We start from the raw sequence: 24,915 nt of genomic DNA, 5'->3' as shown, positions 1-24,915 counted from the left end.
ACTGTTGTTATTTTATGTTTTGATAGTTTAATACATTTATAAAATCCCGTTAACATAGAAATCGGCTAAAGTTCGCTCCAGTCCAGCTAGCCTGTCGTAGTCATGGCGACAGGATCAACGAACGTTCTTGCAGAGTAACAAAATCAAACATTGTAAATGGCTGTTTTAGGGATATGGTGAGAATCTATTAAATAATATGATAATTAATACCTTTTAAAAACATGTTTTTTTAGTATGTTGGCTATTTAGAATAGTATAAGAGTAGCCAATTCAGTTGAATGAGAGCAAACTGAAAAATGTATTGAAGAGATAAGTTAGTTTACGGTTTCCGACTCCTGTCATTCTTCTCACCATACTCTATCCAGCTCCCAAGGTTTAAGAGGGTACACTACTAGACCATGTGTGTTGTGGTTTTTCACTATGAGCTAAAGGGGTTTAAGAGGGTACTAGGTTTACGCTTAGCCATTTCAGAGCTACTATAGTAGTAAATGTTGCATTATGCGAGTATCATAAATTACTTCGATTTTGGTCATATTACCCGGAAAACGGTGGGGCATAGACCATCATAATTCACTGTAAACAACTACCATGCTTTTGTTTTACAACATGCTACTAGTACAAAAACCAAAAACCATGGTAAGTACTGGTTGGAAAAAAAACTGATAGTACATTTTTTAAGGAAATCAGTGCCTCCCACAACGCAGGCGATGAGGAGCTGGTGAGGAGCAACTGCAGAAAATTGGAAGTCGACTGCAGTCAAAACTTCGTGACTTTTGATCACATGTTGTTGTAAAGTTCATGCAGTCCACGGAACATGTTTATCCCCACAATGCAAGTTTGAAAGGTTGGTCACTGATTTAACAAACGTGATCCACTCGGAACATCCATGGTGTTGCATTTGGTTATGAGTATGTCATTTGTGCGTGTATGCTGTCATGTTGCTGACTCACGTGCCCAAAATAATTGCCATGCGGAGACCGTTTTAGTGGTTTAAAGAAGGCCTGAGTAAGGCTAACAGGTCACAAATATTCCAAACTTGGATGAATTATTTCTCCATGAAGCTTTTGGATAAAAATATAAAATAGCCAATATGCCCGAAAAAATACCCTTCCTCCCAAAGGACCTTTCTATGGATTAGCCTTCCAGTTAAATCAAGTCATTAATACGTTTGTTCCAGTGTCACTGGGACATTTGAGGACCAGCGATGCTGACCTGAATGATACAAATATGACTGATACAAAATTCAACCAACGCTTGCAGAAATGTATGAAGTGAATCTGTGCAAGATATGAATGTGAATACACACGTTTTTAAATCAGATATTTTCATGTCCTCCTTTATTATTACTATTGTCAGAAAATGCAATGTTGTAGTTATTTGAGAATAACAGTTTACATTACAATTTATCTATTGAAATTATATAGGGAATTATGAATAAAAGATTAAATGAACAACAAACAAAAAATCTATTACAAGCAAAAGGTGTTAAACCAGTGTTTTTTAATATATATATATATATATATTTATATTACAGTACACAACAAGAACTCAAATGCCAGAGTGGTAATGCTTTTGACTCCGGTCCACATATACCTGGTGACGAGGGTTCAAACTCCTTCTCTGCCCTTCTGTCTGTGCCCCTACTTTCCTTCTACCTCACTACCTTCCCTGCTGTACCGTCTTAAAATTAAGAAAAAATAAAAAGGAACATCAGAGTTCCGAAAAAAAAAATGTCTATTTTAATTCCCAGGGTGAGTGCATAGGTGTTCAGTCAGGCGCTTTTTTTGAGCGAAAGCTAACCCACATTCTCCACACACATGTGGCTTATTTTTTCTTGTATGGGTTCGCTCGTGTTTTAACCTATGATAAGACAATCTGAAACTTTTATCACAAAAGCTACATGCAAATGGCTTCTCTCCTGTGTGAAGACGTCGGTGAGATTTCAGATAACCTGACTGAATGAAAGACTTTCCACAGTCTTGACATTTGTATGGTCTCTCACCAGTATGGTATCTTTCATGCAGCCTTTTTTCATTGGCAGTGATGAAGGTTTTTGTGCAATAGGAGCATGGAAATGGTCTTTCTCCTGTGTGAGTGAGTTCGTGTCTTTTTAATGACACTGCTTTGTAAAACTGCTTTCCACAGATAGTACAAGGGTATCTCACCCCCTCATGAACTTGTTCAATGTGTGAATTCAGCTGAAGTTTTGTTCTGTAGGACATGTCACACTGCGAACAGGAAAATGGTCTCTCCTCTGAGTGGGTCCCCATATGCACCGACAGTTCTCCAGCAGCCTTGAAGCTCTTTCCACATTGCCAGCACAGGAACGGCTTTTCTCCTGTGTGCTTCCTACTGTGTATTGTTAGAGAATTTGCTGAATTAAACTTTGCTTGGCAAACAGAGCACTGGTACAGGTACTCTCCTGAATGAACCCTCTCATGGATGACAAGGTACGATAACTGAGTGAAGGTTTTCTCACATTGAGAGCAGGGGTATGGGCCTGTGAATTTATGTTGATGCAGATAGTGTTCTCTCAGACGCCCCAACAGGGTAAAGGTCTTCTCACACATGGTACACTGGATTTCCTTGTGCTGCATCAGCTTGTGTCTGTCAAAGGCAATGGAGTTTGGGAGGACCCTTCCACAATCAGAGCAATAGAATGGGTTGTGAATTCGCTTATGTGTCCTTAGGGATGATGAACCTTTGAAGTCCTTCCCACAATCATCACATTTGAAGACCACCTTTCTTTTTTCACATTGGAAGACCACCTTTCTTTTTTCCTCTTTGCATGAACTTTCCTGGTGTTGCTTCAAATTACAGATGTCATCGAAACACTTTCCACATTTTTTACACCAGTGAACCAGTTGTAGTCGACTGGTAGATGTCTCTGGGGTATCAGCCTTAACAGCCACCAGTTCACAAGACTCCTCCTCTTGGTGCTGGTCTACCATCTGAGAGGACTCTTCTCGGTTCACCTTACAGATATATCTCTGGTGTTGATTCAAACTTTGCTTGTACTTAAAACGCTGCTCACAGTTGACACATTGATAAGGACGCTCTTCGGAATGGGATCTCATATGAGTAGCTAAATGAGAAGCACAGTCCAAAATCTTCCCACACACAGTGCATGGGTGTTCTTTGGCAGTTGGCGCTGGAGTAAAAGCCTTGATAAGGAGCTCAGTGTCGTTTTCCTTGGTAGTGAGAGGGCTGATGCAACTCTCTGTGTTAACTTCCACTTGATGGTCCACACTCAGATCAAAGTCTTCTAGGATGCCCTCGTGTCCAAGGATTTCCTGATGTTTCTTCAAAGAGTCTTTGTACTTAAAGCTTCTCTCACAAATAGCACAATGAAAGGGACGTGCCTTTGAGTGAGATTTCAAGTGCCTTTCCATCTGTGAGGTACAAGTCAAAATCTTACCACAGACATAACAGGTTTTGGAATCTACCTGGGTTCGATTCTCTGCAGTGGCAAGAAAGACCTTCTCTGGTTCCAGGCCACTCTTTTGTTGTGCCATGTTCTGACCAACATCCTGACACAAATCTCCCTGGGTCACTTTCTGACACAATTCTCCCTGATGTTTTCTAAAATCGTATGAATACTTGAATCTCTTACCACAATTGACACACCTAAATGGATGCTCTTTTGAGTGGGAGCTCATGTGCCTCACCAAGCTTGATGTACGAGTAAAAAACCTCCCACACACAGAGCATGTGTTAGTGGCTGTGATAGTGTCCAGAGTTCCTTGATGAGATGGCCCTGGTGGACAGGGAGTCTTGAGGAGTGATGGGATCTGAGGTTTGCTAGTTGAGGGTTGTGGGATCTCTTCCTCATTTTTATCTTCATGCAACATGTTTAGCTCCTTTTCACAAACTCGCTTCTGGTGTCTCTTCAGACTTTGACCATCCGAGAATAATTTTTCACATTGGTGGCACTTAAACTTGAGATTTTCAGTGTGGGTTAGCTGATGCCTTTTCATGGCTGCAACCCGAGTGAATGTCTTTCCACACACTTCACATGCCTTATTGAATGGGCCTCTTCTGCATGAATTCTTTGGGGAAGGACACACCTTGGAGGATGATGGCTGTCTGTTTGCAAGCCCAGTTTTTTTAGGTTTTCTACCTATTGAACACATTTCCTTAATCTGCAGCTTTTTGCTCCGTTTTAATTGTGATGGTCTGAGTAAATTCAAGCCAGTGACAGCTTGATTGTCATTTTCCCCAACGGCAGACTCCATGTCCATACCGTAATCTGGCTCAGTAATTATGTATCTTCTAACTTCATCTGCTGGGACTAGTACATCGATTTCCTTTGTCCGATTCTCCAACAACTCTCTTGCTTCCAGTCCCTCCAAATTCATGCTTTCTGATTGTGTATCTGAGTCTACATCTGGGGCAGTCACCACTCGCACATATGGAGGAAGAGACAGAGAGGAGAGGATGAAGTCCCCAAAGGACGATGGAGTTCCTTTTTATGCAAAAGAGGGAGAGAATGACAAAAAAAGTTCCACTGTGAATTCACTTTTTTTGCAACGGTAGTTGACTAACATCATACATGCAAATTATGTAAATGCCTCAAATATAAACTTTTACAGATAAAAGTCACATTTGTTCTACTTGACACATCATTCAAGTAATAAGGCCGAGGGTGTGTGGTACATTTAAGCATAAGGCAGAGGGGGTGTGGTATATGGCCAATATACCACGGCTAAGGGCTGTCCCTAAGCACGACGCAATGTGGAGTGCCTGTATACAGCCCTTAGCAGTAGTATATTGGCCATACACCCCAAAAAATGTGCCTTATTGCTAATATAAACTGGTTACCAACGTAATTAGAGCAGTAAACAAGTATTTATACATCATACCTGTGGCAAATTGTTTGATATACACATGGCTGAAATTCGGTATCAACCAATCAGCATCCAATACCCAAACTACCCCATTTATAATTGCAATTTTGGCACAACCAATCTAGAACACTGTATGATACTTACGGATGGAGTCCAAATGTCCAAGTTTTCTGTGGTACTGGAGCAGGGTCCTCAATTGTATGGGGTCAGGTACAAACTGTACACATTTCTCCAGGGCAGAGGGGACAGCACTTAACAAGGAGGCAGTCTTGAGAGAGAGGAGCATGGTTTAAAATCATTAACCCACGACAAACTCATTTCACACTGAGTTTCTTTGTTTAAAAGTGAAAAATATTACTGATTGGTATTCTTGACTTCTAATTCCCCAAGCTAATTAGATAAAGGTGTTATTCATTCTTATTACCTGTTCAAGGTCTGGTATGGGAAGTAACTTCTCAAGTCTGGAAAGGAATTCTAACATCAGCATCTGTATTGCAGTGTCATACTTGGGCCCAAATTCCACAGGGAACACGTCCTAGGAGAGAATAAATGAACCTAAAATGCCAATAATACCTATATTTATATTGGTTTGAAACAATATAAAACTAGGCCACTAAAACCTAGACCAGCAAAGCTTTTATACTTTCCCACCGTATAAGCAAAACAAACCTGGTAAAAGTTCTCCCTTTCACTTGGGTCTTTCAGCAGAGATTCAACCAGCTCTACAAAGTTTGATTCAGATAATTCCACCTCTGCATCACTTGACTGCAACAAAACACACACAACAATTAAATAATCACATTTAACAACTCAATGACACAACATTTAGAGTGACATAGGCCTCTGCTCCTTCCCAGAAAGATACTCACCTCTGCTTCCCCAGTGGATATGAGGCTTCGGATCCTGTCCAGGTGTTGCTGAATGTCTTGGTCTGCTGTCTGCTCAGTGCGACACAACTCCAGAACCATCTAAAATTACAGATGACCAGTCAGGAGTAGAGCAAAGGTCAACCACGCGCTTCGTAGGCATTGCTCTGTTCTCATTGGGACACATTTGGAGAAAATGATAGCTAGCCTAGCTAAGGGCCAACGGCAGTATTTGAGAAACAAAGTGTACCCTGACATTTCTGACCCTTCATCTCAGCCAATTGTTTAAACAGCTGGGTGGTTTATGCTAGAGTCAACAATATTGTTGTCAGAGACTAACCTCAATGATTGTGTTGCATGTTTATTTTCCCCATTCTGAACCCAATCTCTTACCCTTGCTCGAAGCCCCAGAATGAGTTGGGCCCTCTGACTGCAACTCAAAAGCTCTGGCACAATGTCGGTCAACGTGATGACAAACTCCTCCAGCATCCCATAATCTTGAACATCTCCTCGCTGAACCACTTGCCACATGGCTGCAGAGACAAGCCGCAGTGGTGGAATGAAGAGACGCAGAGAGGGAAGAAGAAGAGGGGGACCTAAAAAAAAAAATAGGAAAATAATTTGTAAATAAAGCCACCCAGATGTCTTGCTAGCTAAGAAGTTATCACACTGCACTGTACAGTTACCTTGACCAGATGTATACATTCATAGATCCTAGGTATAGTTAGAAGGGGAGGTCTAAATGCTATACTGAACAAAAATATAAAAACATACAATTTCAACGATTTCACTGAGTTACAATTCATTTAAGAAAATTAGTTGATTTAAATAAATTCATTAGGTTCTAATTTATGGTTTTCACACGACTGGGCAGGGTCGCAGCCATGGGTGGGCGTAGGCCCACCCAATTGGAAGCCATTTCCAGACAATCAGAATTTGTTTCTCTCCACAAAGGGGCTTTATTACAGACATAAAAACTTCTGTTTCATCAGCTGTCTGGGTGGCTGGTCTCAGACGATCCTGCAGGTGAAGAAGCAGTGCAGTAGCAGAGAAAAAAAGTTTATGACTAGGGTGGCTGGAGTCTGACAATTTTTAGGGCCTTTCTCTGACAACGCCTCGTATAGAGGTCCTGGATGGCAGGAAGCTTTGCCCACGGTGATGTACTGGGCCGTACGCACTACCCTCTGTAGTGCCTTGCGGTTGGAGGCTGAACAGTTGCCATATCAGGCAGTGATTCAACCCATCAAGATGCTCTCGGTGGTACCACTGTAAAACATTGAGGATGTGAGGACCCATGCCAAATCTTTTCAGTGTCCTGAGGGGGAATAGGTTTTGTTGTGCCCTCTTCACGACTGTCTTGATGTGCTTGGACCATGTTAGTGTGTTGGTGACGTGGATGCCAAGAAACTTGAAGCACCTAACCTGCTCCACTACAACCCTGTCGCTGAGAATGGAGGCGTGCTTGGTCCTCCTTTTCCTGTAGTCCACAATCATCTCTTTTGTCTTGATCATGTTGAGGGAGAGGTTGTTGTCCTTGCGCCATACGGTCAGGTCTCTGACCTCCTCTCCATAGGCTGTCTGATCTTTGTCGGTAATCAGGCCTACCACTGTTGTGTCATCAGCAATCATAATGACGGCGTTGGAGTCGTGCCTAGCCGTGCAGTCATGAGTGAACAGGGAGTACAGGAGGGGACTGAGCACGCACCCCGTGTTGAGGCTCAGCGTGGCGGATGTGTTGTTACCTACCCATACCACCTGGGCGGCCCGTAAGGAAGTCCAGGATCCAGTTGCAGAGGGAGGTGTTTAGTCCCAGGGTCCTTAGTTTAGTGATGACCTTGGAAGGCACTATGGTGTTGAAAATCTGAGCTGTAGTCAATGAATAGCACTCTCACATAGGTGTTCCTTTTGTCTAGGTGTGAACGGGCAGCGTGGCGTGCAATAGAGATTGCATCATCTGTGGATCTATTGGTGCGGTATGCAAATTGGAGTGGGTCTAGGATTTCTTGGATTATGGTTTTGAATTGAGCCATGACCAGCCTTTCAAAGCATTTCATGGCTACAGACATGAGTGCTACGGGTCGGTAGTCATTTAGGCAGTTTACCTTAGTGAGCTTGGGCACAGGGACTATGGTGGTCTGCTTGAAACATGTTGGTATTACAGACTCAGTCAGGGAGAGGTTGAAAAATGTCAGTGAAGACACTTGCCAGTTGGTCAGCGCATGCTTGGAGTACACGTCCTGATAATCCGTCTGGCCCTGCGGCCTTGTGAATGTTTACCTGTTTAAAGGTATTACATCGGCTGCGGAGAGCGTGATCACACAGTCATCCAGAACAGCTGATGCGCTCATGCATGTTTCAGTGTTACTTGCCTCGAAGCGAGCATAGAAGTTATTTAGCTCATCTGGCTGCTCTCGGCTGTGCTTCCCTTTGTAGTCTGTAATAGTTGGCAAGCCCTGACACATCCGACGAGCGTCGGAGCTGGTGTAGTACGATTTGATCTTAGTCCTGTATTGAAGCTTTGCCTGTTTGATGGTTCGGAGGGCATAGCGGGATTTCTCATAAGCTTCCGGGTTAGAGTCTCGCTCCTTGAAAGAGGCAGCTCGACCCTTTAGCTCAGTGCCGTATGTTGCCTGTAATCCATGGCTTCTGGTTGAGGTATGTACGTGCAATCACTGTGGGTACGATGTCCTCGATTCACTTATTGATAAAGCCAGTGATGGATGTGGTGTACTCCTCAATGTCATCGGAAGAATACCTGAACATATTCCAGTCTGTGTTAGCAAAACAGTCCTGTAGCTTAGCATCTGCTTCACCTGATCACTGTTTTATAGACCCAGTCACTGGTGCTTCCTGCTTTAATTTTTGCTTGTAATCAGGAGGATAGAATTATGGTCAGATTTGTCAAATGGAGGGCAAGGGAGAGGTTTGTATGAATCTCTGTGTGTGGAGTAAAGGTGGTCTAGATCTCTGGCAACAGCTCTGGTGGACATTCCTGGAGTCAGCATGTCAATTGCACGCTCCCTCCAACTTGAGACACCTGTGGCATTGCGTTGTGTGACAAAACTGAAAATTTTTGGAGTGGCCTTTTATTGTCCCCAGCACAAGGGGCACCTGTGTAATGATCATGCTGTTTAATCAGCTTCTTGATATGCCTCACCTGTAATGGGGACAGATTATCTTGGCAAAGAAGAAATGCAAACAAATATGTGCACAACATTTTTGAGAAGTAAGTTTTTTGTGCATAAGGGACATTTCTGGGATCCTTTATTTCAGCTCATGAAACCAACACTATAACGTTACAGGTTGCGTTAAAAGTTTTGTTCAGTATGAAAGGGACCCTTTGGACGTCCAAATCTGACGTCACCCCATTTAAATTGAAACGTAATAAAGTAAGGGTAAGGACGTCCCAAGGAGCCCAATCTCAGCATCTACATACAGTGCGGGGCTAAAGAAATTAATATGAGCCGCAACCCTGAATGAATACTGAACCGATTCAAAGTTGAATTTAACATAAAACAGTGCTGCTTCAAATACATATTTAAAATATTTACTAAAAATGTAGCAGATTTCAAATAACAATGAAACCTATGGTGATGCCCCAAACGTTCGAACTACATGCACAAGCCAACAACGCGCACCCGATTAGTTTCGAATATGTTTAAAAAGACAGATTATTTATTTGGGGTAAAAACAATGCATTCTTGTCAAGGTAACGTTAGGTCTCTATGTCATCCTACAATGCAAAGCGTGCTGAATAACTACATATTATCCAATCAATTATTATTAAACAGGCTATCCCTTACAAAACATAACAGTGGATGATTCTGAAATACTAGTCCTCACATTCCTAGCATGCTAAAAGAACAACAAATGCAAATCTAGCAAGGATACGCCATGTTGAACATCAAGCACACTAAGCCTAGTTAACAAAATCCACAATACCATTTTCGTCAGGATTCTCGTCCATCTCGTCCTCATACCATATTCACCCAAAAAACATGAAATGTTGCTAAGTGTGACAGCTATGATTTCCTATGTTTAAAGGCTTGCAAGTTTTAAACGTTATCTTCAGTAGCAGTGTGACAGTGAATTTAGTCCGTTCAATTTCCGGTTGCGTTTACCGCCCACAAATTTCTGAATAACAAATCCCCGTGAAGTTGTACATTATTAGAAAGACATATTTGCCAGCAAATGCAGTTACTGACTTGGTTTGCCATACTGGAACTCTTACTATTGGTTAGTCATACCCTTTGATAATTATTACAATTAAGAAAATCCACCGGGAAGTGCGTAAATATCATGAAACTGTCAAATAAAAATGTCAATAGCCTTTGCCGAATACCCTTCATGCAAAGGACATTTCCATGGATTAGCCTACCTTGTAGTAAAATCAAACGTAATGAATCATTTTGTTCCAGTTTAACCGGTAATGATCCCGAAGGATCCTAATAAAACAGATAGTTTTGCAAGCATTGGTTGACTTCTCTGTGAAGTGTATCTTTTCCAAAGTTACAAATGTGAAAACACACATGGATATTTTCATGTCCTCCTTTATTATTGCCATGATCACAAAATGCAATGTTGTGGTTATTTGAGAATAACAGTTTACACGTTCTCCTTTACTATACATACTACAAATTAGCAATGGAAATTATCCACAGAATTATGAAACAAAGCTGAAAAATAGAATATTAATTCAAACCTGAGGTGTAAACCTGTGTTTTTATTTTTAGTACACAACAAGAACTCAAATGCCTGAGTCTAACAGAGTGGTACTTGGTGACGAGGGTTCAAAAGACTCTTCTCTGCCCTTCTTTCTGTCTGTGCCCCTAATTTGTCTCCCTCACTACTTTCCCCACTGTACTGTCTTAAAATGAATAACAACGCAAAGGAACATTAGACTTAAAATAATAATAATAATTAATTCAAGGAGTGAGTGCATTGGTGTTCAGTCAGGCGCTTTCTTTGAGCAAAAGCTAACCCACATTCCGCACAAACATGTGGCTTCTGTTTTCCTGTATGGGTTTGCTCGTGTCTTTGCCTATGGTAATTTAATCTGAAACGTTTGTCACAAACACTGCATGCAAATGGCTTCTCTCCTGTGTGAAGTCGTTGGTGTGCTTTCAGAAAACATAACTGTACGAATGACTTTCCACAGTCTTGGCATTTATATGGTCTCTCACCAGTATGGTATCTTTCATGCAATCTCCTTTCATTGGCAGTGATGAAGGTTTTTGTGCAATAGGAACATGGCCATGGTCTTTCTCCTGTGTGAGTGAGTTCATGTCTTATCAATGACACAGCTTTCAAAAACTGCTTTCCACAGACTGCACAGGTGTATCTCACCCCCTCATGAACTTGTTCAATGTGTGTATTCAGCTGAATCTTTGTCCGATAAGTCATGTCACACTGCGAACAAGAAAATGGTCTCTCCTCTGAGTGGGTCCCCATATGCATTGACAGGTTTCCACGATCCTTGTAACTCTTTCCACATTGCCAGCACAGGAACGGCTTTTCTCCTGTGTGCTTCCTACTGTGTATTGTTAGAGAATTTGCTTTATTGAACTTTGCTTGACAAACAGAGCACTGGTAAGGGTACTCTCCTGAATGAACCCTCTCATGCTCAACAAGGTATCTTAACTGGGTAAAAGTTTTCTCACATTGAGAGCAGGGGTATGGTCCTGTGAATTTATGTTGATGCAGATAGTGATCTCTCAGACGCCCCAACAGGGTAAAGGTCTTCTCACACATGGTACACTGGATTTCCTTGTGCTGCATCAGCTTGTGTCTGTCAAAGGCAATGGAGTTTGGGAGGACCCTTCCACAATCAGAGCAATAGAATGGGTTGTGAATTCGCTTGTGTGTCCTTAGGGATGATGAACCTTTGAAGTCCTTCCCACAATCATCACATTTGAAGACCACCTTTCTTTTTTCACATTGGAAGACCACCTTTATTTTTTCCTCTTTGCATGAACTTTCCTGGTGTTGCTTCAAATTACAGATGTCATCGAAACACTTTCCACATTTTTTACACCAGTGAACCAGTTGTAGTCGACTGGTAGATGTCTCTGGGGTATCAGCCTTAACAGCCACCAGTTCACAAGACTCCTCCTCTTGGTGCTGGTCTACCATCTGAGAGGACTCTTCTCGGTTCACCTTACAGATATATCTCTGGTGTTGATTCAGATTGTGCATGTACTTGAAGCGCTGTTCACAATTGCCACATTGATAAGGACGCTCATCTGAATGGGATCTCATATGAATAGCCATAACTGAAGCACGGTTAAAAATCTTCCCACACACAGTGCATGGTTTGGGTTCTTTGAGAGTCGGCACTGAAGTAGCAGCCGTGATAAGGGGCTCAGTGTCGTTTTCCTTGGTAGTGAGAGGGCTGATGCAACTCTCTGTGTTAACTTCCACTTCTTGCTGGTCCACACTTTGACCCAAGTCTTCTAGGATGCCCTCGTGGCCAAGGATTTCCTGATGTTTCTTCAAGGTATCTTTGTACTTAAAACTTCTCTCACAAATAGCACAATTAAAGGGACGTGCCTTTGAGTGAGATTTCAAGTGCCTTTCCATCTGTGAGGTACAAGTCAAAATCTTACCACAGACATAACAGGTTTTGGAATCTACCTGGGTTCGATTCTCTGCAGTGGCAAGAAAGACCTTCTCTGGTTCCAGGCCACTCTTTTGTTGTGCCATGTTCTGACCAACATCCTGACACAAATCTCCCTGGGTCATTTTCTGACACAATTCTCTCTGGTGTTTTTTCAAATCGTACGAATACTTGAATCTCTTATCACAATTGACACACCCAAATGGACGCTCTTTTGAGTGGGAGCTCATGTGCCTTACCAAGCTGGAAGTACGAGCAAAATACCGCCCACACACAGAGCATGTGTTAGTGGCTGTGATAGTGTCCAGAGTTCCTTGATGAGATGGCCCTGGTGGACAGGGAGTCTTGAGGAGTGATGGGATCTGAGATTTGCTAGTTGAGGGTTGTGGGATCTCTTCCTCATTTTCATCTTCATCCAACATGTTTATCTCCTTTTCACAAACTCGCCTCTGGTGTCTCTTCAGATTATGACCATCCCTGAAGCTTTTTTCACACATGAGGCACTTAAACTTGAGATCTCCAGTGTGGGTTAGCTGATGCCTTTTCATGGCTGTGACTCGAGTGAATGTCTTCCCACACACTTCACATGTCTTACTGAATGGGCCTTTTTTGCATGACTTCTTTGGGGAAGGCCGACCCTTGGAGGATGATGGCTGTTTGTTTGCACGCCCGGAAGAATCGGTCTTTCGAGGTTTCCGTCGTTTTGGAAACATGTTCTTAATCTGCAGCCTTTTGCTTCGTTTTAATTGTGATGGTCTGAGTAAATTCAAGCCAGTGACAGCTTGATTGTCATTTTCCCCAACAGCAGACTCCATGTCCATACCGTAATCTGGCTCAGTAATTATGTATCTTCTAACTTCATCTGCTGGGACTAGTACATCGATTTCCTTTGTCCGATTCTCCAACAACTCTCTTGCTTTCATTCCCTCCAAATTCATGCTTTCTGATTGTGTATCTGAGTCTACATGTGGGGCAGTCACCACTCGCACGTATGGAGGAAGAGACAGAGAGGAGAGGATGAAGTCACCAAAGGATGATGGAGTTCCTTTTTATGCAAAAGAGGGAGACAATGAAAAAATGAAGGTTAAATTGAACAGCATATATGATAATTATATCAATGCCTCAAATATAAACTGTTACCAGACAAACATAACCAATAATATATTTTCTATACATAATTACTCTACCTGACACTCATCATTTGACATTTTTGCAGAACCAATCCAAGCCATGGATCCTCTATAAATCTGTATGATACTTACGGATGGAGTCCAAATGTCCAAGTTTTCTGTGGTACTGGAGCAGGGTCCTCAATTGTATGGGGTCAGGTACAAACTGTACACATTTCTCCAGGGCAGAGGGGACAGCACTTAACAAGGTGGCAGTCTTGAGAGAGAGGAGCATGGTTTAAAATAATTAACAACTACATGCTCATGTCCAACACAGTTTTTTAAACATGAAAATATGATTGATTGTTGATTGGTATTCTTGACTTCTAATTCCCCAAGCTAAATAGATAAAGGTGTTATTCATTCTTATTACCTGTTCAAGGTCTGGTATGGGAAGTAACTTCTCAAGTCTGGAAAGGAATTCTAACATCAGCATCTGTATTGCAGTGTCATACTTGGGCCCAAATTCCACAGGGAACACGTTCTAGGAGAGAATAAATTAATGTAATAATTAATGTCAATAATTAGGCTAAAATGTGTACTGATATTACCTTTGGTCTTAGATCATCATACAGCCACATCAACATCCTAAAGCAGAACGTTTTAGCCTTTTGTTTGATCTACAAAGAAATCATAACTAAACCAAACACCTGGAGGTGGAGATACAGCATGTATGAATGAGAAGGACTCGAACATATAAATATTGTACTTTCATTTATTGGAGATGCAGTCCTGTACATGGATGTAACATTTAGAATATAAAAACTCAGCCCCTCAGAGTTCTAACTAGCCTGGGTGCCAGTCTGTTTCTGCTTTCTTGCCAACTCCTTATGGAATTGTGAGGCCAAACATTGACAATGGAGTAGGTAAAATCACAAGCAGATCTGCTACCAGGCTACGTTCTAACTGTAGTGAAGACTAAATGGAGCGAAGACTACAATTGAAGTCGGAAGTTTACATACACGGTAGCCAAATACATTTAAACTCAGTTTTTCACAATTCCTGACATTTAATCCTAGTAAAAAAATCCCTGTCTTAGGTCAGTTAGGATCACCACTTTATTTGAAGAATGTGAAAAGTCAGAATAATAGTAGAGAGAATTATTTATTTAAGCTTTTATATATTTCATCCAATTCCCAGTGGGTCAGAAGTTGACATACACTCAATTAGTATCTGGTAGCATTGCCTTTAAATAGTTGAACCTGGGTCAAACATTTTGGGTAGCCTTCCACAAGCTTCCCACAATAAGTTGGGTGAATTTTGGCCCATTGCTCCTGACAGAGCTGGTGTAACGGAGTCAGGTTTGTAGGCCTCCTTTCTCGCGCATGCTTTTTCAGTTCTGTCCACACATTTTCTATGGGATTGAGGTCAAGGCTTTGTGATGGCTACTCCAATATCTTGACTTTGTTGTCCTTAAGCCATTTTGCAACAACTTTGAAAGTATGCTTGGGGTCATTGTCCATTTGGAAGACCCATTTGCGACCAAGCTTTAACTTGGTCGCAAATTTGCAGTTGCAAACCGTAGTCTGGCTTTTATATGGCGGTTTTGGAGCAGTGGCTACTTCCTTGCTGAGCGGCCTTTCAGGTTATGTAGATATAAGACTCGATTTACTGTAGATATAGATACTTTTGTACCTGTTTCCTCCAGCATCTTCACAAGGTCTTTTGCTGTTGTTCTGGGATTGATTTGCACTTTTCACACCAAAGTACGTTCATCACTAGGAGACAGAATGCATCTCCTTCCTGAGCGGTATGACGGCTGTGTGGTCCCATGGTGTTTATACTTGCATACTATTGTTTGTACAGATGAACGTGGTACCTTCAGGCGTTTGGAAATTGCTCCCAAGGATGAACCTGAGGTCTTGGCTGATTTATTTAGATTTTACCACTATGTCAAGCAAAGATGCACTGAGTTTGAAGATTGGATGTATTTCAAGGCCTAAGGTACACCTCCAATTGACTCAAATGATGTCAATTAGCCTATCAGAAGCTTCTAAAGCCATGATACAATTTTCTGGAATTTTCCAAGTTGTTTAAAGGCACAGTCAATTTAGTGTAACTTCTGACCCACTGGAATTGTGATACAGTGAATTCTGAGTGAAATAATCTTTCTGTAAGCAATTGTTGGAAATATTAGTTGTGTCGTGCACAAAGTAGATGTCCTAACCGACTTGCCAAAACTATATTCTCTTAACTAGAAATGTGTGGAGTGGTTGAACAATTTGTTTTAATGACTCCAATGTAAGTGTTTGTAAACTTCCGACTTCAACTGTAAACGGAGAAACAAACCTGGTAGAAGTTCTCCCTTTCACTGGGGTCTTTCAGCAGAGATTTAACCAGCTCCACAAACTTTGATTCAGATAATTCCACCTGCATGGAGGACCAATAAAAAATGCATCACTTGCATCACTTGACTGCAACAAAACATGCACAACTACTACATCATTGAAGCTGACAACTCAATCACACAATACTGTCTGGTTGGGCCTATTGGTTTGGTATCGCCTGGTGACACGGGTGGGTGGAGTTAGCACATTATAGATCATTTTTCATTGGTCCTAAAAATGACTCTCCAGCCAGTCAGCCATCAGGTTAAATCCTTTTGAATTCAATTACTTTTTGACAGCATCTGGTTTGATTTAAATAAAACAATTCCATACATATTAACCAATGGAAGAAGTGGTCAGAAAGTTACTTTTTGTACCTGAATGCCAAAACATTCAGTAGGTAAAGGTGCTTAAAGTTGACCCATTTTCCATACCCCATCCATGTCTTCATCACTGGAAAAGATAAACGGATGAGTTTGATAGAATTTAAAAGCTTACAAGAAGGGTTGTCAATTAAAAAAAAAAATGTATTTACATTTTTTTAAATTAATATATATATATATTAATAAATAAAACATTGTTTTATATATATATATATATAAATAAATTATGTTGTAGCTTAAACCTTTACATTTTTTATTTAACATGGCAAGTCAGTTGAGAACAAATTCTTATTTACAATGACGGCTTAGGTTGCTTGTTCAGGGGCAGAACGATTTTTACCTTGTCAGCTCGGGGATTCGATCTAGCAACCTTTCAGTTACTGGCCCAACCCTCTAACCACTAGGCTACCTGCCGTCACGACATCATCTGAGGTTTTTGTGTTAAGCCCGCCATCGGTTGAGACACAACATGCTCTTGTGTGTGTGTGTCATTTCAATCATAGAAATAGAATGTATTGAATGTATTGAATGTACCAATACCCCCCCCCCCTTGCAGACCACTGCAAGTTAGCTGGTACACCATTATTTTAATTGAATGGAAATGTTTACTTCTAATTTTCTACCACAAAGATGACCGCCGGTCCACCCACTGTCAAATGTCAACTTAAAATGGTCATGTCTATTTTCCATATTTCTATGATTGCAATAGGTTTCCTATGGAGGATTGATAGCATCATTTAAAACAACAGATATTCCATTCCAGTCAACATTCTCTGATGTGTGGACCTCCAACAATTTTTGTGGTACCATTTGAAAGTAGACATTTCAATTTGATTCCCATTTTAGTACATTTATCAGCCACAACATGGCACCCTGTATTTAAGAGTACGTTATGTCTCAACCAATTGCGGGTTTAACACAAACACTTCAGTTGATGTAAAATAGGGTCTGACCTACAACATATGCGAATATGAAAAGAATCTGAGTTTAAGTGTTTTGAGATCATTTACATTTATGGTTAAAAAATGCCAATGATTATTAAAAAAACATTTTTTTAAAGAAACTATAAAATAGTAATAACCTGTTTGCAAGTTTTTCAATTATATCAATCTCAACTGGTTATCTTTTTTAGTGATGAAGACATGATGGTATGGTCGAGTATGTAAAATAGGTCAACTCTACGCACCTTTATCTCTTGAATGTTTTGGCATTCAGGTCAAAAAAGTCCCTTTCTGAGCACTTCTACAATGGACAAATATGTATGGAAGGTTTTGTACAAATTAAAAGGGGTTCTGTCAAAAAGTGATTGAATTAAAATGGATTTACCCATCAGTGAGTGTGCCCACTGACATAGGCATGTAATTCTTCACCTCCAATCCCTCTTTGAAAGATACTCACCTCTGCTTCCTCAGTGGATGTGAGGGATCGGATCCTGTCCAGGTGTTTTTGAATATTCATGAGGTCTAATGTCTGCTCAGTGCGACACAACTCCAGAACCAGCTGAAATGACAAATGGCCAGTCAGTAGTCGGTCAAAGGTCAACCCCACACTTCTTAGGCACTGCTCTGTTCTCATTGGGACACATTTTGAGAAAATTAAAGATAGCCTAGATAAGGCCCAATGTCAGTATTCAATTGAGATAATCAGCTTCAGGGTCTTCATCTCAGTCAAATACCATTCCGTTGTCTATGGCCAGAGTCAACTGTCTACACTGTTTTGTCAGAGCTAAAGGCTAGGGTAGCCCCAGGGTCTTGTTGTGGTGTTTACTATGATAACTGTAAATACCTGCATCAAAAGGTGGAGGAAACATGCTCTTGTAGACTGCTCAGTGATCTAAAGGATGCAAAATAACTGCCTTCTGATTATAGATAGGCATATAAATTCATACTGTACATGGAAGAAGTTCTGCTCAGACCTCAAATAGATAGCTAGGAGTTCTAGGTCTATGTAGGAGTTCTAGGTCTATGTAGGTCTATGTAGGAGTACTAGGTCTATGTAGGAATACTAGGTCTATGTAGGAGTTCTAGGTCTATGTAGGAGTTCTAGGTCTATGTAGGTCTATGTAGGAGGTCTAGGTCTATGTAGGAGTTCTAGGTGTATGTTTGGGCTAAAGGATAGGACTACCATCATCATCTTGTCGCATGTTTATTTTCCCCATTCTGCACCCCAATCTCTTACCCTTGCTCGAAGCCCCAGAATGAGTTGGGCCCTCTGACTGCAACTCAAAAGCTCTGGCACAATCTCTGTAACCATGGTGACAAACTCCTCCAGCATCCCATAATCTTGAACGTCTCCTCGTTGAACCACTTGCCACATGGCTGCAGAGACAAGCCGCAGTGGTGGAATGAAAAGACGCAGAGAGGGAAGAAGAAGAGGGGGACCTAAAAATCGGAAAATAAGTTGTTAGCCGACACATGGTTACCCTGACTAGGCGCACGCAATTTTGACAAGGCGCGTGCATTCATAGGACCAAGTTAGCAAGCTCTAGCTAAAAAGTGAATACACTTTAGACTAACGTTAGTAAAAATACATGTTATGTTAATGGGATATTTAACGCAGCCACCAGCAGTAGAAACTATGACAAAGCGGAGTCCCGACTCTCCACCCATGTTAAGGTAGAAAGTTAAAGGACGGGGCTGGAGAAATGTAACCACTCAAATAGAAATAGATATCCATGATTTCAAAATTATAGTTTTAGTCATGTTTTGAGGCTATGTAGTGTTTGTTTACAATTACATTGTTGACAAACATTGTAATAAAACAGGCTTATATTTTGGGTTATAGTGGGGTACGACCAATGGTTTATATACATCATTGTGTACGACAGTAGAACTTAGCTCATGAGGCATACAAGTTGTATTTTTCAAGAAACAATGGGTACATATCATTAATAAGTACAACAATGGATGAAGCAACTGCTGATTTGACGATATAGCGTGAAATAAAGTCATGGACGATTTCGAAACGGTCTAGACATATCGATATTGCAGATACGTGGACTTGCCAGTGCCACCATTTCAGCTAGCCTAGACTACATTTCAGGCAGGGCGGGATCATAGGGCAAGATACGGCATACGCCATGTTGAACATCGAACGCACACCAAACCTAGCTAACGTTAGCTACGTTATCAAATTTGTTAACAATTTCTATCGTTAACTTACAATTTTCGCATGGATCCTGACTTTGCATCTCGGCCTCATACAATAGTCAACAGGAAGCTAAGGTATACTTGAAAAAAGCTAGCTAGATTTGATTTAGATGCCCCACTTCCCGGTCTAGAGTTGCCGCTCTCTCCACATACCGTTCAGGCAGTGAGAAACGGAAGTTGTTTTAATCAGTTTCCGGGTTTTCTTGTTTTTCAAAATTAAACTCAGATAGGGGTTTCCTAATCACTTATTACATCTCAAACGACTACCTACTGCTATGCCTTTGTTCTGTATTTTAATGGGCGTGTTCATACTACCGCTACATCATATTTATTAGACAATTCATTTAAAAAGTTGATGAAAAAGTGTAAGAATAGCTCATGCAAAGCCCATATGTAGTATGACAAGTGTGCATGTTTATATGTAATGTAAATGTAAATTGTCATTATTACATCCTTCATACAATTTTTTTGAAGGCCCTGGTAATGATGATGACGATGAATTCTGACATTATAGCTCCACCCTGTGTCCGTATTAAGCTATTACTATTATTGTCGATTGCCAGTGATGGCACAGGGTGGTAGAAATCTAGTAAGTGCACTGTAAATAGGAGCAGCAGGTCAGGGCTGAATGACGTTGTGTAAGGCAGAGAGACAGAGACAGGCAGCTGGCCACTGAGGCAGAGAAGATAAATGGGGGCTGGGTTTGAGAGAGGGTGATGACGTTTAGAGGAACAGGGAAGGCTGGGGTGTGATGTTGACAACCCTAGACCTACATGCTTTCCGCAGTTGTGTCAAGTTGGCTGGATGTCCTTTGGGTGGTGGACCATTCTTGATACACACAGGGAACTGTTGAGCATGAAAAACCCAGCAGCGTTGCAGTTCTCGACACAAACCGGTTCTCCTGGCATCTACCACCATACCCTGTTCAAAGGCACTTCAATATTTTGTCTTGGTCATTCACCCACTGAGTTGCACACATACACAATCCATGTCTCAATTGTATCAAGGCTTAAAAATCCTTATTTAACCTCTCTCCACTTTTTATTTTATTTAACCTTTATTTAACTGTGCAGGTTAGTTAAGACCAATTCTTATCTTATTTACAATGACGGCCTACCAAAAGGCAAAAGGCCTCCTGCAGGAACGGGGGCATGGGATTCAAAATAAATAAATAATATAATAAAATATAGAACAAAACACACAACACGATAGAACTACATAAAGAGAGACCTAAGACAACCACATAACATGGCAGCTACATGGTAGCAACACAACATGGCAGCAGCACATCATGGTAGCAGCACAAAACATGGTACAAACATTATTGGGCACAGACAACAGCATAAAGGGCAGGAAAGTAGAGACAACAATACATCATGTGAAGCACCCACAACTGTCAGTAAGAGTGTCCATGATTGAGTCTTTGCATGAAGAGATGGAGATAAAACTGTCCAGTTTGAGTGTTTTTTGCAGCTCATTCCAGTCTCTAGCTGCAGCAAACTGAAAAGAGGAGCGACCCATGGATGCTTCGGGGGCCTTAAACAGAATGTGATGGGCAGAACGGGTGTTTTATGGGGAGGATGAGGGCTGCAGTAGGTTTCTCAGACAGGGGGGAGTGCGGCCTAAGAGGGTTTTCAAATCAAATGTATTTATATAGCCCTTCGAACATCAGCTGATATCTCAAAGTGCTGTACAGAAACCCAGCCTAAAACCCCAAACAGCAAGCAATGCAGGTGTAGAAGCACGGTGGCTAGGAAAAACTCCCTAGAAAGGCCAAAACCTAGGAAGAAACCTAGAGAGGAACCAGGCTATGTGGGGTGGCCAGTCCTCTTCTGGCTGTGCCGGGTGGAGATTATAACAGAACATGGCCAAGATGTTCAAATGTTCATAAATGACCAGCATGGTCCAATAATAATAAGGCAGAACAGTTGAAACTGGAGCAGCAGCACGGCCAGGTGGACTGGGGACAGCAAGGAGTCATCATGTCAGGTAGTCCTGAGGCATGGTCCTAGGGCTCAGGTCCTCCGAGAGAGAGAAAGAAAGAGAGAATTAGAGAGAGCACACTTTAATTCATACAGGCCCCCGAATAGGACAGGAGAAGTACTCCAGATATAACAAACTGACCCTAGCCCCCCGACACATAAACTACTGCAGCATAAATACTGGAGGCTGAGACAGGAGGGGTCAGGAGACACTGTGGCCCCATCCGAGGACACCCCCGGACAGGGCCAAACAGGAAGGATATAACCCCACCCACTTTGCCAAAGCACAGCCCCCACACCACTAGAGGGATATCTTCAACCACCAACTTACCATCCTGAGACAAGGCCGAGTATAGCCCACAAAGATCTCCGCCACGGCACAACCCAAGGGGGGGCGCCAACCCAGACAGGAAGATCACATCAGTGAATCAACCCACTCAAGTGACGCACCCCTCCTAGGGATGGTATGAAAGAGCCCCAGTAAGCCAGTGACTCAGCCCCTGTAATAGGGTTAGAGGAACACCGAAATTTACAGTTGATTTGTCAGAGGACAAACCATTCACAGACAAACTGATATCTTTCCGACAGATAAGACCTAAACCAGGCCAGAACTTATCCGTGTAGACCAATTTGGGTTTCCAATCTCTCCAAAAGAATGTGGTGATCGATGGTATCAAAAGCAGCACTAAGGTCTAGGAGCACGAGGACAGATGCAGAGCCTCGGTCTGATGCCATTAAAAGGTCATTTATCACCTTCACAAGTGCAGTCTCAGTGCTATGATGGGGTCTAAAAACCAGACTGAAGCATTTCGTATACATTGTTTGTCTTCAGGAAGGCAGTGAGTTGCTGCGCAACAGCCTTTTCTAAAATTTTGGAGAGGAATGGAAGATTCGATATAGGCCGATAGTTTTTTATATTTTCTGGGTCAAGGTTTGGCTTTTTCAAGAGAGGCTTTATTACTGCCGCTTTGAGTGAGTTTGGTACACATTCGGTGGATAGGAAGATGTTTATTATGTTCAACATAGGAGGGCCAAGCACAGGAAGCAGCTCTTTCAGTAGTTTAGTTGGAATAGGGTCCAGTATGCAGCTTGAAGGTTTAGAGGCCATGATTATTTTCATCATTGTGTCAAGAGATATAGTACTAAAACACTTGAGCGTCTCTCTTGATCCTAGGTCCTGGCAGAGTTGTGCAGACTCAGGACAACTGAGCTTTGAAGGAGATACGCAGATTTAAAGAGGAGTCCGTAATTTGCTTTCTAATAATCATAATCTTTTCCTCAAAGAAGTTCATGAATTTATCACTGCTGAAGTGAAAGCCATCCTCTCTTGGGGAATGCTGCTTTTTAGTTAGCTTTGCGACAGTATCAAAAAGGAATTTCGGATTGTTCTTATTTTCCTCAATTAAGTTAGAAAAATAGGATGATCGAGAAGCAGTAAGGGCTCTTCGGTACTGCACGGTACAGTCTTTCCAAGCTAGTCGGAAGACTTCCAGTTTGGTGTGGCGCCATTTCCGTTCCAATTTTCTGGAAGCTTGCTTCAGAGCTCGGGTATTTTCTGTGTACCAGGGAACTAGTTTCTTATGATAAATGTTTTTAGTTTTTTTGGGGTGCAACTGCATCTAGGGTATTGCGCAAGGTTAAATTGAGTTCCTCAGTTAGGTGGTTAACTGATTTTTGTCCTCTGGCGTCCTTGGGTAGACAGAGGGAATCTGGAAGGACACCAAGGAATCTTTGTGTTGTCTGTGAATTTATAGCACGACTTTTGATGTTCCTTGGTTGGGTTCTGAGCAGATTATTTGTTGCAATTGCAAACGTAATAGAATGGTGGTCCGATAGTCCAGGATTATGAGGAAAAACATTAAGATCCACAACATTTATTCCATGGGACAAAACTAGGTCCAGAGTATGACTGTGACAGTGAGTGGGTCCAGAGACATGTTGGACAAAACCCACTGAGTCGATGATGGCTCCGAAAGCCTTTTGGAGTGGGTCTGTGGACTTTTCCATGTGAATATTAAAGTCACCAAAGATTAGAATATTATCTGCTATGACTACAAGGTCCGATAGGAATTCAGGGAACTCAATGAGGAACGCTGTATATGGCCCAGGAGGCCTGTACAGTAGCTATAAAAAGTGATTGAGTAGGCTGCATAGATTTCATGACTAGAAGCTCAAAAGACGAAAATGTCATTTTTTTTTTGTAAATTGAAATTTGCTATCGTAAATGTTAGCAACACCTCCGCCTTTGCGGGATGCACGGGGGATATGGTCACTAGTGTGTCCAGGAGGTGAGGCCTCATTTAACACAGTAAATTCATCAGGCTCAAGCCATGTTTCAGTCAGGCCAATGAAGATTATGATCAGTGATTAGTTCATTGACTATAATTGCCTTTGAAGTAAGGGATCTAACATTAAGTAGCCCTACTTTGAGATGTGAGGTATCATGATCTCTTTCAATAATGACAGGAATGGAGGAGGTCTTTATCCTAGTGAGATTGCTAAGGCGAACACCGTCATGTTTAGTTTTGCCCAACCTAGGTCGAGGCACAGACACGGTCTCAATGGGGATAGCTGAGCTGACTACACTGACTGTGCTAGTGGCAGACTCCACTATGCTGGCAGGCTGGCCAACAGCCTGCTGCCTAGCCTGCACCCTATTTCATTGTGGAGCTAGAGGAGTTAGAGCCCTGTCTATGTTGGTAGATAAGATGAGAGCACCCCTCCAGCTAGGATGGAGTCCGTCACTCCTCAGCAGGTCAGGCTTGGTCCTGTTTGTGGGTGAGTCCCAGAAAGAGGGCCAATTATCTACAAATTCTATCTTTTGGGAGGGCAGAAAACAGTTTTCAACCAGCGATTGAGTTGTGAGACTGCTGTAGAGCTCATCACTCCCCCTAACTGGGAGGGGGCCAGAGACAATTACTCGATGCCGACACATCTTTCTAGCTGATTTACACGCTGAAACTATGTTGCGCTTGGTGATCTCTGACTGTTTCATCCTAACATCGTTGGTGCCGATGTGGATAAAAATATCTCTATATTCTCTACACTCGCCAGTTTTAGCTTTAGTCAGCACCATCTTCAGATGAGCCTTAACGTCGGTAGCCCTGCCCCCTGGTAAACAGTGTATGATTGCTGGATGATTCGTTTTAAGTCTAATACTGCGGGTAATGGAGTCGCCAATGACTAGAGTTTTCAATTTGTCATTGCTAATGGTGGGAAGCTTCGGCGTCTCAGACCCCGTAACGGGAGGAGTAGAGACAAGAGAAGGCTCGGCCTCTGACTCCGACTCGCTGCTTAAAGCTTAAGATATAATGACTGCTGTAGAAGGTTTTGACCCCCGGTTGCAGCTACCATTTTCGGCCTTAATCGCAGGGCCGCCTAATAGTGGTAAAACTTGTTTTGTAAAAAGTATTTTAGAGAATTCTGAACATGTGTTATCTCAAAAGCCTGATAATGTTGTGTGGTGTTATTCTTGTTATCAACCTCTGTATGATGAATTGTTGAAGACAATAAAAATCAAGTTTGTTGAAGGAATACCTGAATCCCTGTCTGATGATGAACTTTTACCTACTCATA

General features: G+C 41.8%; 1 protein-coding gene across 7 annotated transcripts; it reads right to left on the bottom strand.

Annotated features, from left to right (window-relative positions):
* Nucleotides 1-1,320: 1,320 nt before the first annotated feature.
* LOC110490630 (zinc finger protein 585A) lies at nt 1,321-20,370 on the bottom strand. 7 transcript variants are annotated; one of them, XM_036956950.1, is made up of 7 exons: nt 19,371-19,689; nt 6,107-6,309; nt 5,717-5,815; nt 5,517-5,612; nt 5,272-5,382; nt 4,992-5,115; nt 1,321-4,465 (listed from the first exon to the last, which is right to left on the bottom strand). In XM_036956950.1, the coding sequence occupies exons 1-7, from the start codon at nt 19,396-19,398 to the stop codon at nt 1,740-1,742; spliced, it is 3,387 nt and encodes a 1,128-aa protein (XP_036812845.1). In that variant the 5' UTR covers nt 19,399-19,689; the 3' UTR covers nt 1,321-1,739. The 7 variants fall into 7 exon arrangements, with proteins under 7 accessions (XP_036812845.1, XP_036812848.1, XP_036812846.1 ...); XM_036956953.1 differs by lacking the exons at nt 5,517-5,612; nt 5,717-5,815; nt 6,107-6,309 and adding exons at nt 15,788-15,868; nt 17,607-17,708; nt 18,387-18,589 and having other exon boundaries at nt 19,371-19,686; XM_036956951.1 differs by lacking the exon at nt 19,371-19,689 and adding an exon at nt 9,656-9,910.
* Nucleotides 20,371-24,915: the final 4,545 nt, after the last annotated feature.

Source organism: Oncorhynchus mykiss, chromosome 21 (assembly GCF_013265735.2).
Source record: "Oncorhynchus mykiss isolate Arlee chromosome 21, USDA_OmykA_1.1, whole genome shotgun sequence".
Lineage (NCBI taxonomy): Eukaryota > Metazoa > Chordata > Actinopteri > Salmoniformes > Salmonidae > Oncorhynchus > Oncorhynchus mykiss.
The sequence above is the reverse complement of the archived record's forward strand: the minus strand, read 5'-3'. Positions and strand labels throughout refer to the sequence as shown.